Here is a 23,957-nt window from a genome sequence, read left to right as displayed (position 1 = left end):
TATTTTGCAGACTATAAGACCCACTGTTTTCCTCAAAAAATTGTGAAGGAAAGTGGGGAGTGCGTTTTGTAGTCCGGATGTAATCTGTTTAATAGCACGCACAGTGTTAGCCGCAGTCGCCGGCTCCTGCAGCAGCTGGACAAGCACGTGTGCTGCTAGTAAAGGGAATGAATATTCACTGTTCTCCACGCCCGTAGTCCCGGGCGTGGGGAGCAGTGAATATTCCAGCAGCTGATCTCTGTGTGTGGGGGCGCATTGCAGTAACGTCATGCACTGTTACACGCTGAAATTAGATGCTAGTATCAGCAGGACGCAGCGCTGTGAGAGAGGTAAGGAAGGTGAGTAGAATCATTTATTTTTTAATGTGTGCACCAGGATGGTGGCCATGGATACCAGGACGGGGATGGTGGCCACAGATACTAAGATGGGGATGGGACCCATGGATAACAGGATGGGGCCATGGATACCAGGATGAGTATGGGGGCCATGGATACCAGGATAAGGACGGGGCCATGGATACCACGATGGGGGCATGGATACCAGGACGGGGATGGGGGCCATGGATACCAGGATGGGGATGGTGGCCACAGATACTAAGATGGGGATGGGGCCCATGGAAAACAGGATGGTGGCCACGGATATCAGGATGGCGAAGGTGGCCATGGATACAAGGATGGGGATGGTGGCCACAGAAACCAGGATGGGGATGGTGGCCACAGATACTAAGATGGGGCCCATGGATAACAGGATGGTGCCATGGATACCAGGATGAGGCCATGGATACCAGGATAAGGACGGGGCAATGCATACCACAATGGGGGCATGGATACCAGGACGGGGATGGGGGGCCATGGATACCAGGATGGGGATCGTGGCCATGGATACCAGGACGGGAATGGTGGCCATGGATAACAGGACGGCAATGGTGGCCACGGATACCAGGACGGCAATGGTGGCCACGGACACCAAGATGGGGATGGTGACCACGGATACCAGGATGGGGATGGTGACCACGGATACCAGGATGGGGATGGTGGCCACGGATACTAAGATGGGGATGGGGCACATGGATACCAGGATGGGGACTATGGATACCAGGATGGGAACCATGGACACCAGGATGGGAACCATGGATACCAGGATGAGGATTGAGGCCATGGATACCAGGATGAGGATGGTAGCCATGGATACCAGGATGAGGATGGTGGCCATGGATACCAGGATGAGGATGGTGGCCATGGATACCAGGATGAGGATTGTGGCCATGGATACCAGGATGGGGATGGTGGCCATGGATACCAGGATGGGGATGGTGGCCACAGATACCAGGATGGGGATGGTGGCCACAGATACTAAGTTGGGGATGGGGCACATGGATAACAGGATGGGGCCATAGATACTTGGATGGCAACGGTGGCCATGGATACCAGGATGGCAACGGTGGCCATGGATACCAGGATGGGGGCCATGGATACCAGGATGGGGACCATGGATACCAGGATGGGGACCATGGATACCAGGATGGGAACCATGGATACCAGGATGGGAACCATGGATACCAGGATGGGAACCATGGATACCAGGATGGGAACCATGGATACCAGGACGGTGATGGTGGCCATGGATACCAGGACGGAGATGGTGGCCATGGATACCAGGATGGGGATGGTGGCCACGGACACCAAGATGGGGATGGTGGCCACGGATACCAGGATGGGGATGGTGGCCACGGATACCAGGATGGGGATGGTGGCCACGGATACCAGGAACGGGATGGTGGCCACAGATACTAAGAAGGGGATGGGGCCCATGGATACCAGGATGGGGACCATGGATACCAGGATGAGGATGGTGACCATGGATACCAGGATGAGGATGGTGGCCATGGATACCAGCATGAGGATGGTGGCCATGGATACCAGGATGGCAACTGTGGCCATGGATACCAGGATGGCAACGGTGGCCATGGATACCAGGATGGCAACGGTGGCCATGGATACCAGGATGGCAACGGTGGCCATGGATACCAGGATGGCAACGGTGGCCATGGATACCAGGATGGCAACGGTGGCCATGGATACCAGGATGGCAACGGTGGCCATGGATACCAGGACGGCGATGGTGGCCACAGATACTAAGAAGGGGATGGGGCCCATGGATACCAGGATGAGGATTGAGGCCATGGATACCAGGATGAGGATGGTGGCCATGGATACCAGGATGAGGATGGTGGCCATGGATACCAGGATGGCAACGGTGGCCATGGATACCAGGATGGCAACGGTGGCCATGGATACCAGGATGGCAACGGTGGCCACGGATACCAGGAAGGGGATGGTGGCCACAGATACTAAGAAGGGGATGGGGCCCATGGATACCAGGATGAGGATTGAGGCCATGGATACCAGGATGAGGATGGTGGCCATGGATACCAGGATGAGGATGGTGGCCATGGATACCAGGATGGCAACGGTGGCCATGGATACCAGGATGGCAACGGTGGCTATGGATACCAGGATGGCAACGGTGGCTATGGATACCAGGATGGCAACGGTGGCCACGGATACCAGGAAGGGGATGGTGGTCACAGATACTAAGAAGGGGATGGGGCCCATGGATACCAGGATGAGGATTGAGGCCATGGATACCAGGATGAGGATGGTGGCCATGGATACCAGGATGAGGATGGTGGCCATGGATACCAGGATGGCAACGGTGGCCATGGATACCAGGATGGCAACGGTGGCCATGGATACCAGGATGGCAACGGTGGCCATGGATACCAGGATGGCAACGGTGGCCATGGATACCAGGATGGCAACGGTGGCCATGGATACCAGGATGGCAACGGTGGCCATGGATACCAGGATGGCAACAGTGGCCATGGATACCAGGATGGCGATGGCGGCCATGGATACCATGACGGGGATGGGGGGATATTAGTACAGATACAGACGGACATTACCCCCCTGTAACAGTGTCAGCAGCATATCCCTCCACCCATAACAGTGCGTCATGACCACATTTTTTGCTTCAATTTTTTTTTCCTCCTCCAAAGCCTAGGTGCATCTTGTGGTTCCGATGCGTCTAATAGTCCGAAAGAACTTTAAACAGCATGTAGGAAGAAAAAAAAAAAAAAGGGGGGCTTTTATAGAAATTTATATAGAAATATACCGTATATAATTTTTTAGCTTTTTACGATATATGAGACTTAAACCTTAGAATATATTTTTATTTTTATTTTATTGTGTCGATTTTGTAAGAAAATGTAAAGAATAAAAAAAAGAAATGTGTGTATTTTTCCCACCTTTTTAAATAAAATTTTTTATAGCCAAAAGAAACACTATAAGGCTACGTTCACACTAGCGTTGTGCGCCGCTGCGTCGGCGACGCAACGCACGCAAAAACGCTGCGTTTTGCGACGCATGCGTTGGTTTTTGCCGAAATTTGGACGCAAGAAAAATGCAACTTGTTGCGTTTTTTTGGTCCGACGCTAGCGGCAAAAAAGACGCATGCGTCGCACAACGCAACAAAAAAAAACGCATGCGTCCCCCATGTTAAATATAGGGGCGCATGACGCATGCGTCGCCGCTGCGTCGCCCGACGCAAACTAGCATAACGCTAGTGTGAACGTTACCTTATACATTTCAAATTGTGTTCCCCTTCCCGTAGAGATTATTTTATGCATAGGACATTTCTCTTTAATATTGTTTTATTTTCTCTGCTGTTTTCTACTTTTCTTTATTTCACACATTGCCCTCCCCCCGGCCCTATAAGTCATAACACACTTTGAGGGGGCCATTTCAACCATTAAATACGGTTTGTGTAGGACTAGAATCACATTATTGCTTTCTTCCCAAAACAGCGCCACTCCTGTGTACAGGTTACGTGTAGTACTGCAGCTCGGCTTCATTCATTTCAATAACTCTGCGCTGGAACAGTAGCCATCCCAATTAGCAGGTACGGGGCGGCTTTGTGAAGATCTACCTTGCGGTCTCACATCTCTCTTTGGACACTACTTTTGGGGGTCATATAGTGGTAATATTACGGCCCGCAGCATCGGGGTGTTTTATTCAGACAATCGATGGCACAAATAAGAAAAAGAGTGAAGAATTGGTACAATATGTAATACACAATAACTATTAGCGCTGATGAAAAATTCAACCTTTTTCATACTGGATCCAGATTAAGCATTAATTAGCTTTGTGACCCGCGTAGATTTAATTACCATTGTGCTTCCTTGGGAAACATTTCCATTATTTAAAACTAAGTAAGTTACAGCCAATTAAATATAATGATGCCAAAACGAAGATGATTAGGAAGTAGTGAACTTTCAGAGAAGGACGAAAAAAAAGAAAGAAAAGTATTGTAAGTGCATATAGCAAAACTTTTTAGTTTTTGATTATTGTACTTGTTTTTATTATGTATACCCCTCCTTACATGTACAGCGCCATGGAATAAATGGCGCTATAACAATAAATAATAATAATAACTTTCTTTTTCCTGTAGGTGACACATAATACTGGTGTTCTGCGCCTTACAGTAATCAGTGAGTTATTGATTTCTTTCCTACTATACCGGATTTATATTCTTCCGACAAAAACGTGGCATATTCGATATATAGGTTTCTATATAAAAAAAACATAAAAAAGATGAAAAAGCATAAAATTAAATGGTCAGTCAGCCCTTTGGGGGGGGGGGGGGATTTTTCTGGAATAAGAACCCATTATTATATAGCGTGATTTACAGATTGTCCATTTATCATATTATCTATCACATGAGATCAAATTGTCCAACACATGGGACTGTATAATTAAACAAGTTGTGGATTGTCACAAAGTAAGGAGACATTATTAACCTGAATTCTGGGACCCCCTAATAAGAGGGGTAGTCAACTTTATTTTTTTTTATTTAGTCAACTTTATTTTTTATTTTTTTTTTACTTTAAATGCATGTACTTGTGGCTAAAAATTATTTTTGGAAATGGGTTTCATTAAAAATTCGGCAGCGTTTGGCTTGTACAAGCTTTTTGTTTCCCTGCACCTTCAATTGTTAATGTGGTCATAACTCAAGTAAGAGCTTAGAAAAAATTAAAATAATAAAAAGTAATAAACTCGCCAGTCATTGAATCTGAAAGAGCTCACTGACAGATTCTCAGTTAACTCCTCCAGCTTCCCCCTTTCTACACATAGAAGTCCTGTGAACCCTGCGCTCTCTGCCACACATGGGTGACTGGCGGCACTCCTTATATACAGGATAAGATGCCAATCATTGTGCGTAGTGACACTCAGCCTCTCTGTATGTGGACGGGGAGAGCGCCCCTCGCAGGCTTTACTTATAATTGCGGTAAGAAATAGCCTTTCCCAAGGAAATAATTGACGAAATCATGAAAAAAAAAAAAAAAGTTTATTCCTGAGCTCAGTCCCTGAAATCTATCATATGCTGCCCTCAGATAGGAAACCCTAGCTGTGCATATAACCTGCAGTCCTATGCAAATCCGAGAAAAAGATTTAGCATACAGAGCACAATACGCAGACAAGGGTCTGACCTTTAGGGTTACAGAGATGAGTGTGTCCTTCACATTATTTGAGAATTGTGATCACTAGTGAAGATCATACAGAACCTGCAGTCCTATGTAAACTAAAAATTTGTGCCAAATGATAAATAGCAGAGGCGATAAATATATAATTGCAGAAAAGGCAGTAAGGAGAAAGGCGACTGATTGCAGCGATGGTATTACAGGTCAGATGAAGGTTAAGGAATAAGGGACCGGCTGTAAAATCAGTGGGTGAAGGAGTGGGCGACACCCTGGAGACCCTTTAAAGACAGAAAATAAGGTGCCAGCAAATAAAGTAGTTTCCCATCATAAGTTACAAGGAAATGTATAACCATGAGTTGGATGCGGCGGCTCATCTGACGGCCTTAGCCTGATATAGATGTAGCAGAGCCGAAATTGTAAAGATGCACCCAGGCAAGTGTAGAATGCATTACCGCTTGTCACATGACTGTGATTTTGCATAGGACTGCATGTCAACCTGTATTATAAAACGAGATCATTAAAAAAAAAAACAAAGTCAGCTCTGCTACATCTGCATACCGTACAAACCCAGCCAGGTATATAAATGAGGGCACGGACCTTTATACAATTCCGGCAAGGAACAATATATCCATTATTAATAGGGATCAGACTGCAGATTTTCTTAAAGGGGTAGGGGGGTTAATCTTTGGGGACAATTTTTTTATTTAAATGCATGTATTTTGGCCTAAAACCCCCCCAAAAAAAATTGCAATTGGGTTTTTATTAAAAATGTCGCACCGTTTTGCATTTACAGGCTCTATGTTTCCCTGCAAAACCAACTATGCTGTGCTCTATGTGTGTGGTCATAAATCAGTTGGGAAGAGCTAAAAAAAAAAAAAAAAATTAAAAATAAAGAGCCAATTCTCCTGTTAAAAGCAGCTCACTGAGGGACTCTCCGTTAACTCATTCTGAAGCCAGCAAGAGAGATGCAATAGAAGACATTTTTTTTTTATTAAATCCAATTGAAAAATGACTTTTTAGCTCAAAACATTTTCAAGAAAAAAAATAAAATAAAAAATAAATCAGTCTCGAAGATGGAAAAAAAAGTATGATCCAAAAATACAGTAATTAATATGGTAAATTACGGATAAAGTGGGAGAAAGAAAATCTAGGACAAAGTTCATCAATACTTTGGAGGTCAGCTGAGGATGTAACAGCAGTCGCTCCCAGGTCGTGCTGGGACTTGCAGTTCCCATCCATAAGTTGCATACCCTCCTATGGTTTTTCTACAAGTCCATTCATTCCTGTGCCGAGCAGTGCCGGAGCGGCCTCCCTTACCTGGACCTCACTGGTTCTCTTCTGCACCGTTTCCTCCTTCTCCTTCAGCTCTTGCTCCACGGTCGTCTTCTCCCTGGAAGACCAGCAAACCATACAGGAATATCGGAAGACATCGGAGACGGCGGGCATGCTAATCCAGCCCCCTAATCCGGAGTCCCACTTCAGGTACATGGTCCCGGGGGATGGGGGGGGGGGTGTCTTTATTGGAATAATTAAGGCCTAGGAAGCATTAAAACTGACGCCTCATTGTGGTCCGGAGCGCTCGGGGGGGAGAAATGGCAAAAGCAATAGGAGGAGAGTGGGAAATCAATGAAATAGTCTGCGATGAGCTCACTGTTGCCAAGGAGAAAGCAGCGAATACAAAACGCCGAGAGGTTTCGGGTGGGAGGTGGGAAGCAGCAGACGGCAAGCTGGGCATTTAACTCTCCGCAGTCACATGACCAGCAAACCCACGTACCCCGGCTGCACAAACCCCGGAGGATGACTCTGCATCCACAGATACAGGTGGCGCGTCTGCCGACGGCTATGGACTCACGGATCCCAGTCATTTCACGCCGTCACGGTTCTGTTCCATCACAGCAATTAAATGTCTCCGCTATTCGGTAATGAGCGACAAAGGGCTGCGGCGGACGCGGCTTTAGAATATTTGTAATAATCCGTCCTTATACGGAGCCCCGGGGTGGTAAATCATTAGTCATTGTATTAGGGATGCAGCCATTGGCCAACAAAGAACGTCCTGCCGCCCAACCGCACCAAGGACCGGTCTCCAATACCGAGACGGGCGCTGGGGGAGGCGGTCGGAGCAGGCAGAAACCATTTATTAGCTAACTAAGGCCTAATATCTTCTCTGGAAGGGGCGGAATACAAGAATCAGCTAAAATAAGAAGACTTGTAAAAATCTCATTTACACATTTGGGGAAACTGACCACTGGCAATGCAATTATCGACGTGGAAATGCTGCAGAAAATCCACCATGTGTGGAGGCATCCTCAGGACGGGTTCACACTTTGCGCACTTGGTGTGGATTTTACTCACATAAGATTCCACAGTTCCAGCAAAGTAGGAGCGTTTATACTTAAATCTCATTAACATGCTGCATTTTATTTTGGGGGGTTTTGTTCTCAAAAATATCTCTAGAATTCAACTTTTTCTTACCTTCGACTCTTCAAAAACTCTTACTGTTGCTCTGATTCATTCCCACCTGGACTATTGCAACTCTCTACTTGTTTGTCTCTTATTAAAACTTCTATCCAATCCACCCTGAATGCAGCAGCCAGGATCATATTCCTCGCCAGCCGCTACACTGATTCCTCCACCCTGTGCCAGTCATTGCACTGGTTACCCATCCACCACAGAATCCAATATAACTATGTTTTTGCTTATATAGCGCCATCATATTCCGCAGCACTTTACGGAAATCAGCACCACTGTCTCAGAATCTAGATTCCCGATCAGTAAATCTTTGGAGTGTGGGAGGAAACCATAGAACTTGGAGGAAACACACACAAACACGGGGAGAACATACAATCTCTGTGCAGATGTTGTCCTTGATGGGATTTGTACCCAGGACACCAGCGCCATCAAAATCGCCGGAAACATAAAGAGGAAATGTCCGAAAATATAAACTTACAAAATCTGGGACTGCCAATCATAAGAATGGTGGTCTGAAACGTCCCACCAAAACAGAGCGGCAGCATTTACTGGTGTTCATATGAAGGAACAGATCCTGGTAACTTTTATTAATGATTATATAGTTAAAGCCGTCGTCCAGTGAAAAAGTTACCACCTAGGTGAGAACTTCTAAAATGTGGAAATCTGACCACTGGGTTCCCCACTGATCTGCAGAAGGTGGCACTTAGATCTCCATCAGAATGGAGCAGCAGTGCACATTCGCAACCGCCACTCCATTCGCTCCCTATGGGCCGGCCAAGCGCTGAATTCAGCTTTTTCTGAATCAGAGAATGATTGGAGCGGTGTCATGAATGCACGGCATTTTAACATTTAATGGTTCCCTTCTGCTGAACAGTTCAGGTCCCCTAAGTCGAGCCTCCATTGATCTATAAGATGTCATCCTGAAAAGAGGCAATAACTTTTTTTTCCCCATCCAAAGTCTTTAGAAAACTTGGGTTGTAGTTAATGCTGGGATAAGGTGTTATCTGAGCATGCTCTGGTGCTGAGTGTGTCCGGCATGCTGGAATAATACATTCGAATCCCTGCGGCTGTTCGACAGCTGCAGGAAATGCAGGGGACTCAAACATATTATTCGAGAACCCTGGACACATGGTTAGCGCTCAAGCATGCTCAGATAACACCTTATCCCAGCACGTTCGCTCATCACTAGTTGTAGATCTATTCAGACAGTCTCAGAAGAAAGCCAATGGTCTCTCTGCTACATAAGTCTGCACATGCTATACGGGGGTCCTGTGACATGACATATCGAGGGCCTGTGACATAGTATATGGGGGGCCTGTGACATGATATATGGGGGGGCCTGTGACATGATATATGGGGGGCCCTGTGACATGATATATGGGGGGCCCTGTGACATGATATATGGGGGCCCTGTGACATGATATATGGGGGCCCTGTGACATGATATATGGGGGGGGGGGGCTGTGACATGATATATGGGGGGCCCTGTGACATGACATATGGGGGGCCCTGTGACATGACATATGGGGGGCCTGTGACATGATATATGGGGGCCCTGTGACATGACATATGGGGGGGCCTGTGACATGATATATGGGGGCCCTGTGACATGACATGGGGGGCCTGTGACATGACATATGGGGGGCCCTGCATTAGGATTTAGTAGCTTTGACATCAGAACAGCAATTTAAACCCAACGCAATGGTGCTGATCCGTATTGTACCGCTGTGACATGATAAATGGGGGGGCCTGTGACATGATAAATGGGGGCCCTGTGACATGATATATGGGGGGGGGGGGGGGGGCTGTGACATGATATATGGGGGCCCTGTGACATGATATATGGGGGGGCTGTGACATGATATATGGGGGCCCTGTGACATGATATATGGGGGGCCTGTGACATGATATATGGGGGGGGGGGCTGTGACATGATATATGGGGGGCCCTGTGACATGACATATGGGGGGCCCTGTGACATGACATATGGGGGGCCTGTGACATGATATATGGGGGCCCTGTGACATGACATATGGGGGGGCCTGTGACATGATATATGGGGGCCCTGTGACATGACATGGGGGGCCTGTGACATGATATATGGGGGCCCTGTGACATGACATATGGGGGGGCCTGTGACATGATATATGGGGGCCCTGTGACATGACATGGGGGGCCTGTGACATGACATATGGGGGGCCCTGCATTAGGATTTAGTAGCTTTGACATCAGAACAGCAATTTAAACCCAACGCAATGGTGCTGATCCGTATTGTACCGCTGTGACATGATAAATGGGGGGGCCTGTGACATGATAAATGGGGGCCCTGTGACATGATATATGGGGGGGGGGGGGCTGTGACATGATATATGGGGGCCCTGTGACATGATATATGGGGGGGCTGTGACATGATATATGGGGGCCCTGTGACATGATATATGGGGGGCCTGTGACATGATATATGGGGGGCCTGTGACATGATATATGGGGGGCCTGTGACATGATATATGGGGGGCCTGTGACATGATATATGGGGGCCCTGTGACATGATATATGGGGGCCCTGTGACATGATATATGGGGGGGGGGCCTGTGACATGATATATGGGGGGGGGCCTGTGACATGATATATGGGGGGGCCTGTGACATGATATATGGGGGCCCTGTGACATGATATATGGGGGGCCCTGTGACATGACATATGGGAGGCCTGTGACATGATATATGGGGGGCCAGTGACATGATATATGGGGGGGCCTGTGACATGATATATGGGGGGCCAGTGACATGATATATGGGGGGGCCTGTGACATGATATATGGGGGGCCTGTGACATGATATATGGGAGGCCTGTGACATGATATATGGGGGGCCAGTGACATGATATATGGGGGGGCCTGTGACATGATATATGGGGGGGGCCTGTGACATGACATATGGGGGGGCCAGTGACATGATATATGGGGGGGCCTGTGACATGATATATGGGGGGGCCTGTGACATGATATATGGGGGGGCCTGTGACATGATATATGGGGGGGCCTGTGACATGATATATGGGGGGGGCCTGTGACATGACATATGGGGGGGCCAGTGACATGATATATGGGGGGGCCAGTGACATGATATATGGGGGGGCCTGTGACATGATATATGGGGGGGCCTGTGACATGATATATGGGGGGGCCTGTGACATGATATATGGGGGGGCCTGTGACATGATATATGGGGGGGCCTGTGACATGATATATGGGGGGGGCCTGTGACATGACATATGGGGGGGCCAGTGACATGATATATGGGGGGGCCAGTGACATGATATATGGGGGGGCCTGTGACATGATATATGGGGGGGCCTGTGACATGACATATGGGGGGCCCTGCATTAGGATTTAGTAGCTTTGACATCAGAACAGCAATTTAAACCCAACGCAATGGTGCTGATCCGTATTGTACCGCCGCTAAAGTCTCGTCACCCTCCGCGAAGCTTTGACCTTGTGAATACTCCAATGACCGAAATCCACCATGCCTCGTCCATCTACAGCTGAGGCACGTGAGATCCACCCTTTAAATGCCAGAGAAAATCCACTACGAATACTACACCTCACTCACCCCTGGTTATCCGCAGAACGAAGGCACGGTGACTTTAAACAGTCGCTCACCGCTCGCAGCATTATAATTGCTCTACGCTCACTTGGGACGGAAACGTAATTAAAACGATGAAAGGAGAGTATCTCCGGCTGTGACCTGCGAGCTGATAAGTAGTCGTGCACTTGTGGCTGCCTCCTCCGCTGCTTCCAAGACTCATAATTCCAAAGCGAAGGAGATAAGAAAAAATAGAATTAAAAGGACGGCCGAATAATCAGAGCTCATAAGTCCTGAGGATCATAAGTTCATCTTCTGGTTTCCACAGTGGCCATCAAGGGCGACGCAGGAGAGAAAGCACCAGAGATCCACGCAGGATAATTGCTGCCTCTTACCCCAGAGACATAGCACATAAATAGCAGAAGCCCTAGTGAGATCTAAGTAATGTATGCAGCGCCCTTTACTGCTCCACCCGGCGCCATCTTCCCAGATACAAGCCTGCATCCGCCACACTATAGACCAGCTGCAAAAAATGGAGCGGGATTTTCTTAATGCTGCCCCATACCTGTAACGGGAGCCATACTGGATGGAGGAGAATCTACGTCGGACCGAAAGCAAATTTTTCAATCCTACTTTAGGGGTCAGTCACCTTTTGCTCTCTAGTTCTTGTAAAACCACAACTCTCAGCATGCCTTGCAATTGTCAAAAACCGTTGAGAGTTGTAGATTCACGACAGATGCAGCATCAAAGGTGGCCGACCATTGTTCTATGGATATTATTGGTCTTGTTCTATTAGAGTCGCCCTCCAGAAGAAAAAAACAACAATTTTTTCCAATGCAATTTGGCTTCTCATAGCAAAGAGGATTCACTGTAATATAATAATAATAAAAATCCCTGCAAGCCATAAATGGATGGGGATAATACAATACAAGAATAGCCAGTGCCAAAAAATGACAAAAAGTAATAATGAGAGCTCCACGTCAGGCTGGTAAACACTTCCCACGTTCCATCACTGGATGGCTCATACTCCACCACCCCCACTCCCCGCCGGCACAATTTGCGGACAGGAAGACAGATTGCCATTGTGACACGTCACCGGACGGCAGCTGCTGTGTGACTGTTGTCACTTACGGAAAAACAGAAATCATAACCGCAGCCTAAAAATGTATTCAATCACCGAGAATGTGGGAGATAAGACTTGGGGCGCATGGACGGCACAAATCCAGATATTTAGTGCCAAGGGAAGAACCTGAAATGAAAGCCCATCTTTAGAAGTTACTGCTTATCCACACGAAAACTTGCTGATTGCTGGGGGGGTCTATTCTATCCAGGGGACCAGACATGCTCAGCATCATTGCGTTCGTTCCCACAGATACAGGGCTCTGTTCTCAGAATTGGCGAAAATTCCAGCAAACGGATCAACAATTTATGGCATATCCCACAAAGAGTTGATAACTTCAAAAGAAGGGGATAAACTTTTAATGATAGGAGATGGGTTTTGTCAAAATAGACATGCATCACCTACCTACAGGAACAGTGGGGGCCACCGATTTCTAGCACAGGGTCCTGAGCTTCCCTTCCCTTTGGGCATCCTCAGTGGCGGAGCGGCATTTGACCATGTGCACTGCCGCTCCATTCAATTTACATGGGGCTGACGACAGCCACCAAGTCACAGACCTCAAGTGATTGAAAAATAGGACGTTATTGCAGCCTGCGCTGGATCCTTGGGGGATATTCTTTTTTTTATGCCACTGATACATTTTGCATAGACGTCAGATTGACTCTTTAATTGTAGAGATGTAGACGATGCATCACTGCCTCATTAGTGTACAGGAAGCGGTGACCCAAGAGGCAGGAAACGGCAGGTATGGTGGCCACACTGGGCGTCATCCAGCTTTCCAGAAAAGGTTTAGCTCATCCCTGAGATTTGTGTTTAGAGGAAATATGTGATGATGCATTGCCAGAAAGTGGGAGCCGCAGGTATATTGTGAACGATCGGCTTGCTAATCTAAAAAGGGAGATGGAGGAAGTGATGCCAAAAAAAAAACCCATATCAGGATTAACACATCAGGAAGCGTGCTTTATCTGGAGGCCTCGCTGCGGGTTTGTTACAGAGACAATGAGAAGTCCCTCCGGGTTTCTGTAACCAGGGAGCCGAACCATTCACCGGCCACAGAACAAATTCTTAACAAGTGTCGTGCCAAAGAGCAATCATCCAAAATAAAAGGAATGGCTTAAAATAAAATCGGTCGGCTCAATAGGAAAACACAAACCACATACCTGCAGCGAAACCTAGAATTAGTGACAAACAAACAAAACCCGTCTTCTGTGCACAACTCCATTAATAAATCTGTCCGAGTCACTTTTATGTGCTAAGCAACTTCTACCAAATGCAGATTTCGGCACAGTTATAGGGTTATTTCCAAAATGTTGAGCAATCCCCTGTCCATTGGATAGGCTATAAGTTACTGATCATTAGAGGGACTGACCCTAAGCGCAGGGCTTCGGACCCTGGGTACCATGCTCTGCAGAGCCCCATCCTGGATGGAGCGGAGATGTGCCTGCTCCATTCATTGTCTACGTGACTGCTGGAAAAAGCAGAGCACAGATCTCCAAAATTACCCATAGACAATGAATGGAGAGGAGGCAGAACATTCAGGCTGATCCCAGTTACCCGATCTAGGGACTGCCGGTGGTCCCAGTTGGGGAATAGCCAGTGGTCAGTAAAAATAACCCTTTAAGTCTTCCACTTGCTGAATTCCTAGAATCTAGAAAATGTGCACACAGCCTCTATTTTAATTTCTTTCTTTTTTAGTGATTTTTTAGGACACAGGGCTACATACAAGCTTTTCAATAATCAGCCCAATAAAACCTTGACTGTCTTTATGCCTTATAAACAAGGTGGGACTTACGCAAAAGAGGAAAAAAAATCGTTTATTTGCACTCACCTCTGCAAATCCACAATCTCATTATTCAATGTGTCCAGCTCCTTAATGGCAGAGAAATCAGAAACGGGACTGGGGGCCGACGGGATCTGAAAAGTAACCAGAGGGTGATTGGCCTGGCATTTTGGTAGACAGGATCCTGTGCAGGAAGTGCCACTTCTAATGGATGGAAAACGAAATAGTGGAGATTTTGACACCTTTGTATCTTTTATCTGTTGCTGCATTCTGAAAATATTAGCTTTTTAATTCATATGCAAATTAGGCACTGGGTACTCTGGGCCAAACAGAGCACTTCTCCAGCCTCTGTCTTCCCAGCATTAGCCTTTTGATTTATAGCTCAGTGTTTGCGTGACATAAGGAAAGGAAATCAGACAATAAAAGGGAGAGAGGACAAATTAGTGGGATAAAGTTGACCCTAGTGAATGGTGTAATGCTCATCACCGCAACTTTGCCTTTAAAAATAAAATTTTCTTTTCTCCCTCAAAATAATGAATTTCATAATGATTTTTCGCTAAATGATTGCAGGAACGCTGTCTGGTTTTATTCTCATTAGTGATTTAATTGGCAGATTTTGGTGGTCGTCTTTCAGCGCAGCAACATACTTTGACTTGTTTATGAGGCTCCATTAAACCGGCCTGAATATCACAAGTCCATTCACTATAGCCTTCTATACAGTTCAAAGAATTATTCGATTTCCTTCATACTGGAAATTTTGGCCAATCTTTTTTATTTTAATTTTCTGGCATTTTTTTAATATGTATAAATAAAATAATTGCAATGTGTTACAACCTCCTTAAACTTTATTAACGCAAAGTTTTTGTACCACTTTTTTGTGACTTCTAATATTTAAAAAAAAAAAAAAAAAAAGTAACATTTCAGAGAGAAACCGATCACATCCACATAAAGAGGTGACCGGGGTGGGTGGTGTTATGTCTTCTGATACCTGTCGGGACACATTGGAGTGAGTTGTGCACCTGTCTTACGATAAGGCCGAGGAATATTAAAGACATCTTTGGATACTTTTGTTTTACTTATTTCCATGCATTTTTGGCTAATGAGCATTTTTGCAATAGGACATTAGAGAATTTGGAACCTTTGGTTTCTACATCCTCTATGTATCACAGTACATAGCAGACTATAGACTGGGTAAACAGTCAAACCACAAGCTCCTATGCCAATTTATGATACATCAAAAGTTCAACCTGAATTTGGTAATAAGTCCGCTAGAAAAAAAAAATCATTCAGGCAACCAGACTCCTACTCCCCTCCCCCCATGAGAAGTGCTCCCTGACAGATTTATATATGGGTCATCTGGCGAGGTTTTCTATTAGACGGCAGATATGACTTCTCAGTAGATAAAGTAATCAATTGAAAAACTAAATAATCAGGAAGAGAAAAGTGCAGGGAATTTTCACATGCAGAAGTCAGAACTGAAGCAATTTTGTACAAGACTTATGAACTTAAAAAAGAATCTGTCACTAAAATCAAACCCCAAAACCGCATATATAAACATGCAGATCTTTGAAACCCAAGTTGTCTGAACCTTTGTATCTTTTATCTGTTGCTGCATCCCAAAAATATTAGCATTTTAATCCATATGCAAATTAGGCAATAAGTGCTCTGGGCCTGACAGAGCACTTCTGGAGCCTCTCTGCCTTCCCAGATTGTTTTTCTCCACCCCAGCAATTGACTATTTATCTTGATTGATAGCTCACTGTCTGTATGACATATGACATCAGGCAAGAAAATCAGACGATGAGCTATTAAGAAAGATAAAGAGACTGGTTCAGGGCGAGGAAACTTCTTGGGAAGTGCTCTGTCACACCCAGAGCACTTAGCATCTCATTTGCCAGATTCCTTCTAAAGGAACAGGTGAAAACCCAGCTCTGGCGTCGGCACTCCGGAGCGGAGCGTGCAGCTCCATGTATTGCTGTGCGGCCGCATGCTCCGATCCGGAGTGCCGGCGCCAGAGCTGGGTTTTCACCCGCGAGACTCGGCCATATCTCGCGTATGTGTGATCCCGGCCTAATTCTTTTAACCGAAAATTATTAAGTTTGAAAACTCATTAAGTAGGCTGTCCGATAATGATAATGAATGGTAATTTAGCTCTTAAAGGGACTCTGTCAACAGGTTTTTGCCACCAAATCTGAGAGCAGAAAAATGTAGGAGCAAAGACTCCGATTCCAGTGACGTATCATTTACTGAACAGCTTGCTGTAGTTTTGCTAAAATCAGTTTTAATCAGGGGGAGATCATCACTAGAGGACTAGTAAGTCTGCTGCCAGATAGTCCAACCACACCCCCAGCACTGATTGGCCGCCTATGCACAGAATACACAGAAAGCAGCCAATCAGAGCTCAATATTCAGAACACTGGTAGATCTGCAGCAGATAAAAAAAAAAAGTTTTATCAAAACGACAGCAAATAGCCCAATAAGTGATACACTGCAGGAAGCAGAGTTATCTGCCCCTACATCATCCTGCATCTCTCTCTCTAGCAAAAACCTGGTGCTAGATTCCATTTAAGAAATATGTGGGCCATTTTATTTTTATTTATTTTTTAATACATTTATACTGAGCCAAAATATTTTTCATAGATAAAAGACCGCTCAGAATAAAACAGATACATATACTCCAAATTGTTTTTTTTAAATACATTTTGCACCGTTTTGCATTTACAGGATCTTTATTTCCCTGCAAATTCAACTTTGATGTGGTCTGTGGTCATAAATCAGTTGAGAGGAGCTCTGAAAAAAAAGAGATCATTCTCCTGTCAAACGAAGCTCACTGACGGATTCTCAGTTGACTCATTCTGCAGAAGGCAAACGGTGCCCAACATTTTTAATGAAACCTGAATACATAAACAATTTTTAGCCTTAAACAAATGCATTTAAATAAAAAGTGCCCACAAATGTGTCCTAATCCTTTAATGTGTTCCCTCCACTGTGCGTAGGTAAGAGACTTAGAATGATGCCAGCTGCTGTAACTTAGGCTTTGGGGTAATAAACGGAAATGAAACAGAAGATTGTAGTAAAAAGTCTAACCTTGCGCAGGCAGAAGAGGACAGACGAGAGTTAGGAATATTAGAGCAGAAAGCAGTAAAACAGTCCAGCAAGCTAGAACAGAGCAAAAGAAAGCAAAGCAGGATAGTAGATTAGTGCCGGCAGCAACGCGCCAACCTCACAGACGTCATCTACATATCGCCGATAGGTTAGAAAATGAGGTTCATCAGCTAAAGGGGTAAAGATGGGAACGATCCTCATCTAAGAAATCCCAAACATTCAACTCCCAATGCAGAATATACCATAATATACCAGGTACGTTCTCTGGCCCTAGCCCCAGGCGGCAAGCTGCAGCTATCCGACTGTTGAGAAACTACAACTCCCCTTTGCCCGTACTAGTGTATTTTGATCCTGTTTTCTTTTCTTTTTTTTTTTACTTACTTTTCAATCTTTTTGTTGCAAACTATTCACAATAGCTTAAGAAGTTTGCAAACTTTTACACAAATTCAAACTTTTGCACCCTGTCAAAGTTAAAAGTTCTTAAAATTCTTTAAAATGAAAAAAAATTTAAAAAAACGTTTTTTTTTTTAAAGTTGCAAAATTTAGAATTAAGGGAAGAAAATAAGGAATTGGCGAACCATACCTAAATAGCGGAGAAAAGTGAGGCAGAGCTTAGAAAAAAGGTTGTGCTTTCAGTCGATGGATGGGATCAATGATACATGGTGGAAGGGGGTAAGGGGTCTGTTCACACAGAAAATAAAGAAAATGGCTGAACTTAACCTAAACAAATTCTCAGGAGGCTTTCATCTGGTGCATACATTTCACCCATTTTGCACTAAAGTCAAGGAAAGGGCAATGGGTAAGAAAAGGGGTTTGATCTGGAGCCGCCTAATCTATTGTGACAGCTGCTTCCTGCATCAGGAGATCTAGCAGGACCGATCCAACGATCTTCATCACGACTATTAATAAAGAATTAAAGTACCGTATATCAAAGTCTAGATGTCCAGAATTTTTTTTCTCTTTATTTTATTAACCAGTTCAAGACAATTTTAAAAACGTATTCAGACCTCGACATTTTTCTCTCATTCAAATTTGCTTTTTCAATTTAACTTCTGTAGCCTAATGTTTTCATTTTTTCCCCAATATTAGTACATAATGTAAAGTTCAGTTAATGTATATTTATATGTACAGTATATATATATAAATAAATATATATAATATACATATATATATATATATATATATATATATATATATATACACACACACACACATTATATATATATATATATATATATATATATATATATATATATATATATATATATATAATTTAAAATGTGCATCTTTTTACATTATCTTTAGACCACAGCAGATCACTAAAACACATTTTAAATTAAGTTTTCCTAATTACCGATTATTTACATATTAGTCACTTTTTTATGGGACTGGCAATTGCTTTTTAATTTTACTTTTTTTAAATGTTTTCTCACACATTGAGATCCATATAAAAAGGTCATAAAAGATCTTTTGGGGACAGGATTTCAAAATTTAAAATTTTAATGTTTCCTTTCCCTTGTAAGCGGCAGATTAGTCCATAGTTGCAGGGTAAATCCAGCCTGCAGATCCTGCTCTCTGGGCACCCCAATCACAAGATTACCGTCAGAGCTTTGTAAAGTGTACACACGGTTCATTCCAAGCTGGATATCCAGCGATCAGGAAGGCAGAGGCGGTAATAAACCACCTCTGCCTTCTCTACAGAAAGTCTGTCTCCGATATTTGGCTCCCCGCTCCTGCTACTGTTGGCTCTGCAGAGTCACACATGGACTGGGCCGACGTTTTTTTTTAGTTCATATCTAATTTTACAGATGTGTGAATGCATCTAGTTTATCAGTTCACAACTTCTGATTAGTGCAGCGACACAAACAAATTACTGTTAATACCCACAAACTGTGCGGTGAGTTTTCGTTATGGCACAAATCCCACTCACTTACACCAACTGGTCCCGAGACATAAGAACACGGAACATTCCACATCGGATGAGGACCGGGACTCTGTTACAATTCAAAGTATGAAAAAAAAAAAAAAAGATTTTCCTCCTCTCTGGATTACACAACATAGGCATAACAAGGGATTGGGGGGACTCCTTGTTCTCATGATTGGGGAGCATCGCAGCAGTCGGACATCCAGCAATCATTAATTTATCGCCTAACCTGCCAATTAAATATATTTAAAAGAAATTTGCCAGCATAAAAGGACTGTCCAAACCAAGCACAGGCACTCGGACGTCTGAATGAGGCCTTAATACACAGCTCCGGCTTCTCAGGAGCCAAAAGAGAGAAGAGGTAAATGGAAGGAAAGCAGTTGGGAAGGTGCACTGAACTGCTCGGCCACACCAAGGGTGCACCCCAGCGACTGTGCTTGGTTTTAACAGTCATTTTGCACCAAGAGACTCTTTTAAAGAAAGGAACATCAATCCTGGGAGTTGCGATGGCGACACTAGGCAATATCCAGGCTTATTCTAGGAGAACATACCTGGGGTGTCGCTGATCTTTCAGATGGAGGCATCATTTCTGGAGGGAGGGACAGAGGAGGATCAGTGCCCTTTGAGAGTTTTTGATTGATGAGATGAAGTGACAGCGCAAATTGCTCTTTAGACAGTTTCCCCAAGTCCTTGGTGTCACACAAAGACCTGCACAGACACCAAAAAGACGGGAACATTCTCAAGGAAATCTAAGACACTTGTTGACTACCTCCAGCTTGCACTAAAGTTATTCCGCCAAACAACGCATCAAAAAAGAAGAATGATACCATACACTGTGGCCAAGAATTGTATGAAAGCCCATACATGTTAGACCGCTGGATGAACCGTCAGTGTTGGCAGTTTCCCGGTTGTTAGTAGGGACCTTAAAAAGGGACTGTCCACCTTTGGGGACTTTTTATTTAAACGCATGTAATTTGGGCTAAAAATGATGTCTGTAATTGGGCTCCATTAAACATTTTGCACTATCTGCCTTCTATAGCCTCTGTGTTGCAATAGTCTACTGCTGGCTGCAGAAGGCGTTAACTGGGAATTCATCAGTGAGCCCACTATGATGGCCTGATGGAGAGATAGTAACTCTTCAATCTGCCTTTTTCTCACCTCCTCTCAGCTGCTTTATGGCCACAGATCACATCAAAGTTGAACGTGAAGGGAAATAAAATAGCCCAGAAAACCTAAACGGTGCAAAATTTGTAATTAAACCCAATTCTAAAAATTAAAAATTTTAGCCCAAAAGACATGCATTTAAGAAAAAAAATAAATAAAAATGATCACCAAAGATGGACCAGCCCTTTAAAGCCATGTTTGGTATATCGAGCCTAGGCATGAACAAAGGCTAATCAGAGAATTGGCAGATGGGTCAGCTCACTATACTTACCAGATATGGGCGAGCAGTGTGGATTTTAATCCCGTTTTCAGGAAGACCTCTCGAACTTCCAGCCCAGACACCAGGCCATCTTGGTCCTTATCAATTTTTAAGAATATCTCATCATATTTTGCTTTTTCTGCATGTGATACAACCCACTGGAAAAAAAGTAAGACAGAGGTGTAACGACACAGCATTGCACCTTAATTTACCAGACATCTATTTTCAACAAGCCAGGAGGAATATTATTACTAAAAATTACTATTTACATGTTGACTTTTTAATTTGAGTGTGTCTTTCTGGTTGTTCAAGAAAATACAGACTTTTTTGTGTAAGCCTATAATATTGACTTCTAAGTTGACAATTTGTTATAACATATTGTGTTGTTATCCTGGATGACTAGAGACGCAGAACAATTGAACAATGATGTTTGCTGATATGTTGATTACATATTGTCCAGGCCAGCTAGTTTGTTGACTTGCAAAACAGAGGAGGAAAACCTATGAAAATATATTACGGTACATAGTCAAAACAATGCCAGTTAATCTCGTCACCATTCTTCCCCTTTACCAGTGAATGCTGGCTTGAAGGACAGCTATTAACTATAAAAAGGATAGGTATGCCTCTGTAACATAATGCCTCCCTATGAGATACATCCAGACATCTGAATACTCTCTACAGCAGGGGTCCCCAACTCCAGTCCTCAAGGCCTACCAACAGGTCATGTTTTCAGGATTTCCTTAGTATTGCCCAGGTGATAATTGCATTACCTGTGCAAAACAAAGGAAAACCTGAAAACATGATCTGTTGGTGGGCCTTGAGGACTGGAGTTGGGGAACACTGCTCTACAGGACAGCAACCAAGACATCATGGCTCCATCACGAGGGACAGTTTGTCATTCTAGGATGTCAGCTTAGGGGACCATGGCCCTAGCTGAAAAAATACATATCAGTTCCATTGACCATCACTCAACCCATGGACACTTTGGGGGAGTCAGGATTTAGACCCGCCGGTCACCTGGGCCCCATGGATACGTTTGGGAAAGACAGGTTGTGACCCTCCAGTCACCTGGCCTTGTACCTCAATGGACTGTCAGCTTCCTAAGCTTGTTGTTACCTCCTCTCTGTGCATGCCACAGGAGGGGGTAGTCGGCCTTGGAAGCTCTGAAGTCACAGCTGCTCTTATCCCGGCGAGTGAGCGGAAGGGTGAGACTCTGTAGTTTTGCACCATCTTGAGTACTGTGCTGGGAATGTTCTCTGTTTTGTAGTGTTTAACACTCACCCTGTGTTGTCTGAGTAGTATTATGCCCACGGTAATATATATATATATATATATATATATATATATATATATATATATATATATATATATATATATATATATTTTTTTTTTTTTAAACAGTAAATTTAGGTGAAACTTTTCCTTTAATAAAGTATTCTCTGAGGGTACATTCCATATGCCTTATTGACATTTGCGCCTGCTATGTCTGTATTCAGTAATGGCGTTACGTGCAGCTTTACTCTCACCTGTGTCGCGGGGGCTTTTGTGGGCAGAATTCCTACAGGAGGCAGCGAGTGTCTTGGCTCTTTAGAAGGCGGCATTGGCAGAGGTGGGATTATTGGCAATGATGATGGGGGTCCTGATGTTTTTCTTTTGGATGGTGGCATCAGAGCAGGAGGTAAAACCATAGGAACGGGTTCCTTTTCTAATGCAGAATACACCAGGAACATCGCCTGGAAAGTAAAACAGAAGTTCTATCAAAGAAGGTAAAGTTATGGGTCTCTATAATATAAATACGGTATTTTTTTTTTTATTCAAATAAATTTTTTATTAAGAATAACAAGATAAATGACATGTTACATTCTCATTTTCAATACAAAGCTTTCCCCCCCCCTTCAAACATTCCCCTTTAATCCCACCACCCCCCAACCCCACCCAACAAAGCAGCTCACCTTGCTTAGCACTTCCATCATTAGACCAATATACTATCTAATCCCTCAGCCAATAATATAAGCCACATTTAAGATTAACATTAATTAGGAAGCTTAATTAACCCTCCCTCTATAATACCCCTATCCCATAGCAATCCACGGAGACCACATTTTATTGAACATTTCGATTTTCCCTCTTTTTTTATAAAACCCCTTTTCCAGTGTCAGGCCCCGCTTCACATACTGGAGGAACTCTCCACTTGACGGCGGTTCTTCCCTAATCCAATTTCGAGCTATTACCTTCCTAGCCATGTATAACAATCTGGCTATAGCTATCTTTAGGTGTTTATCCACTCCAATCTCATCCACGCATCCCAACAAACACACAACTGGATCCCTTGGCACCTTACATCCATACGCACCTTCCATATGGCTCAAAACTACCACCCAAAAAGCAGCCAGTCTCGGACACGTCCACATCATATGGAGTATATCAGCATCTGCAGTTTTACACCTCGGGCATTCAGAATCATCACGCAAACCAGCCTTATATAGCACCATCGGTGACTTATAAACCCTGTGGATCACATAGAGCTGTGACAGTCTATACGGTTCACTCAGTGACAATCGTGGGACCCATTCTAGCACCGACTCCCAAGTCTCATTCTCCATTGGACCCAGATCTCTTTCCCACTTAGCTCTTGCCATTATTGGAAACCCCAATAGGAAAGTGTGCAACAGATCTTTATACAAAGTAGATATGACTCCCCCAGTACTCCCTTCATTACACACATACTCCAGTACTATATCCCTCTGAATTCCAATACCTCCGTTTCTACTCTGAGCTCCAAAAGCATGCCTCATCCGCAAATACTGAAATTCCCCCACAGTCCCAAGACCAAATTCCGCCTGCAATTGGGAAAATGATTTCAATTCACCTCGCTCAATTATTTGATACACGTATTGAATCCCTTTGACTTGCCATTCTGTCAGTACCCCCAATGCCTCAAACTCCTGTAAGTTGCTGTTATGCCATAGCGGTGAGAATCTAGTCAAATCCGTGACCCCCCGTATATGTCTCA

General features: G+C 44.4%; 1 protein-coding gene across 2 annotated transcripts in view; it reads right to left on the bottom strand.

Annotated features, from left to right (window-relative positions):
* Positions 1 to 23,957, bottom strand: part of EPS15 (epidermal growth factor receptor pathway substrate 15) — an 80,511-nt gene that overhangs the window by 23,811 nt on the left and 32,743 nt on the right. For both annotated transcript variants that reach the window (XM_069737924.1, XM_069737925.1), the window contains exons 9-13: positions 22,471 to 22,677; positions 20,957 to 21,102; positions 20,073 to 20,229; positions 14,541 to 14,626; positions 6,857 to 6,929 (exon numbers count right to left, since the gene is read on the bottom strand). In XM_069737924.1, coding sequence (XP_069594025.1) covers positions 6,857 to 6,929; positions 14,541 to 14,626; positions 20,073 to 20,229; positions 20,957 to 21,102; positions 22,471 to 22,677 — 669 coding nt within the window. The remainder of the gene's footprint in view (positions 1 to 6,856; positions 6,930 to 14,540; positions 14,627 to 20,072; positions 20,230 to 20,956; positions 21,103 to 22,470; positions 22,678 to 23,957) is intronic.

The sequence above is a fragment of the Ranitomeya imitator genome, chromosome 8 (assembly GCF_032444005.1).
Source record: "Ranitomeya imitator isolate aRanImi1 chromosome 8, aRanImi1.pri, whole genome shotgun sequence".
NCBI classification, from domain to species: Eukaryota; Metazoa; Chordata; class Amphibia; order Anura; family Dendrobatidae; genus Ranitomeya; species Ranitomeya imitator.
The sequence above is the reverse complement of the archived record's forward strand: the minus strand, read 5'-3'. Positions and strand labels throughout refer to the sequence as shown.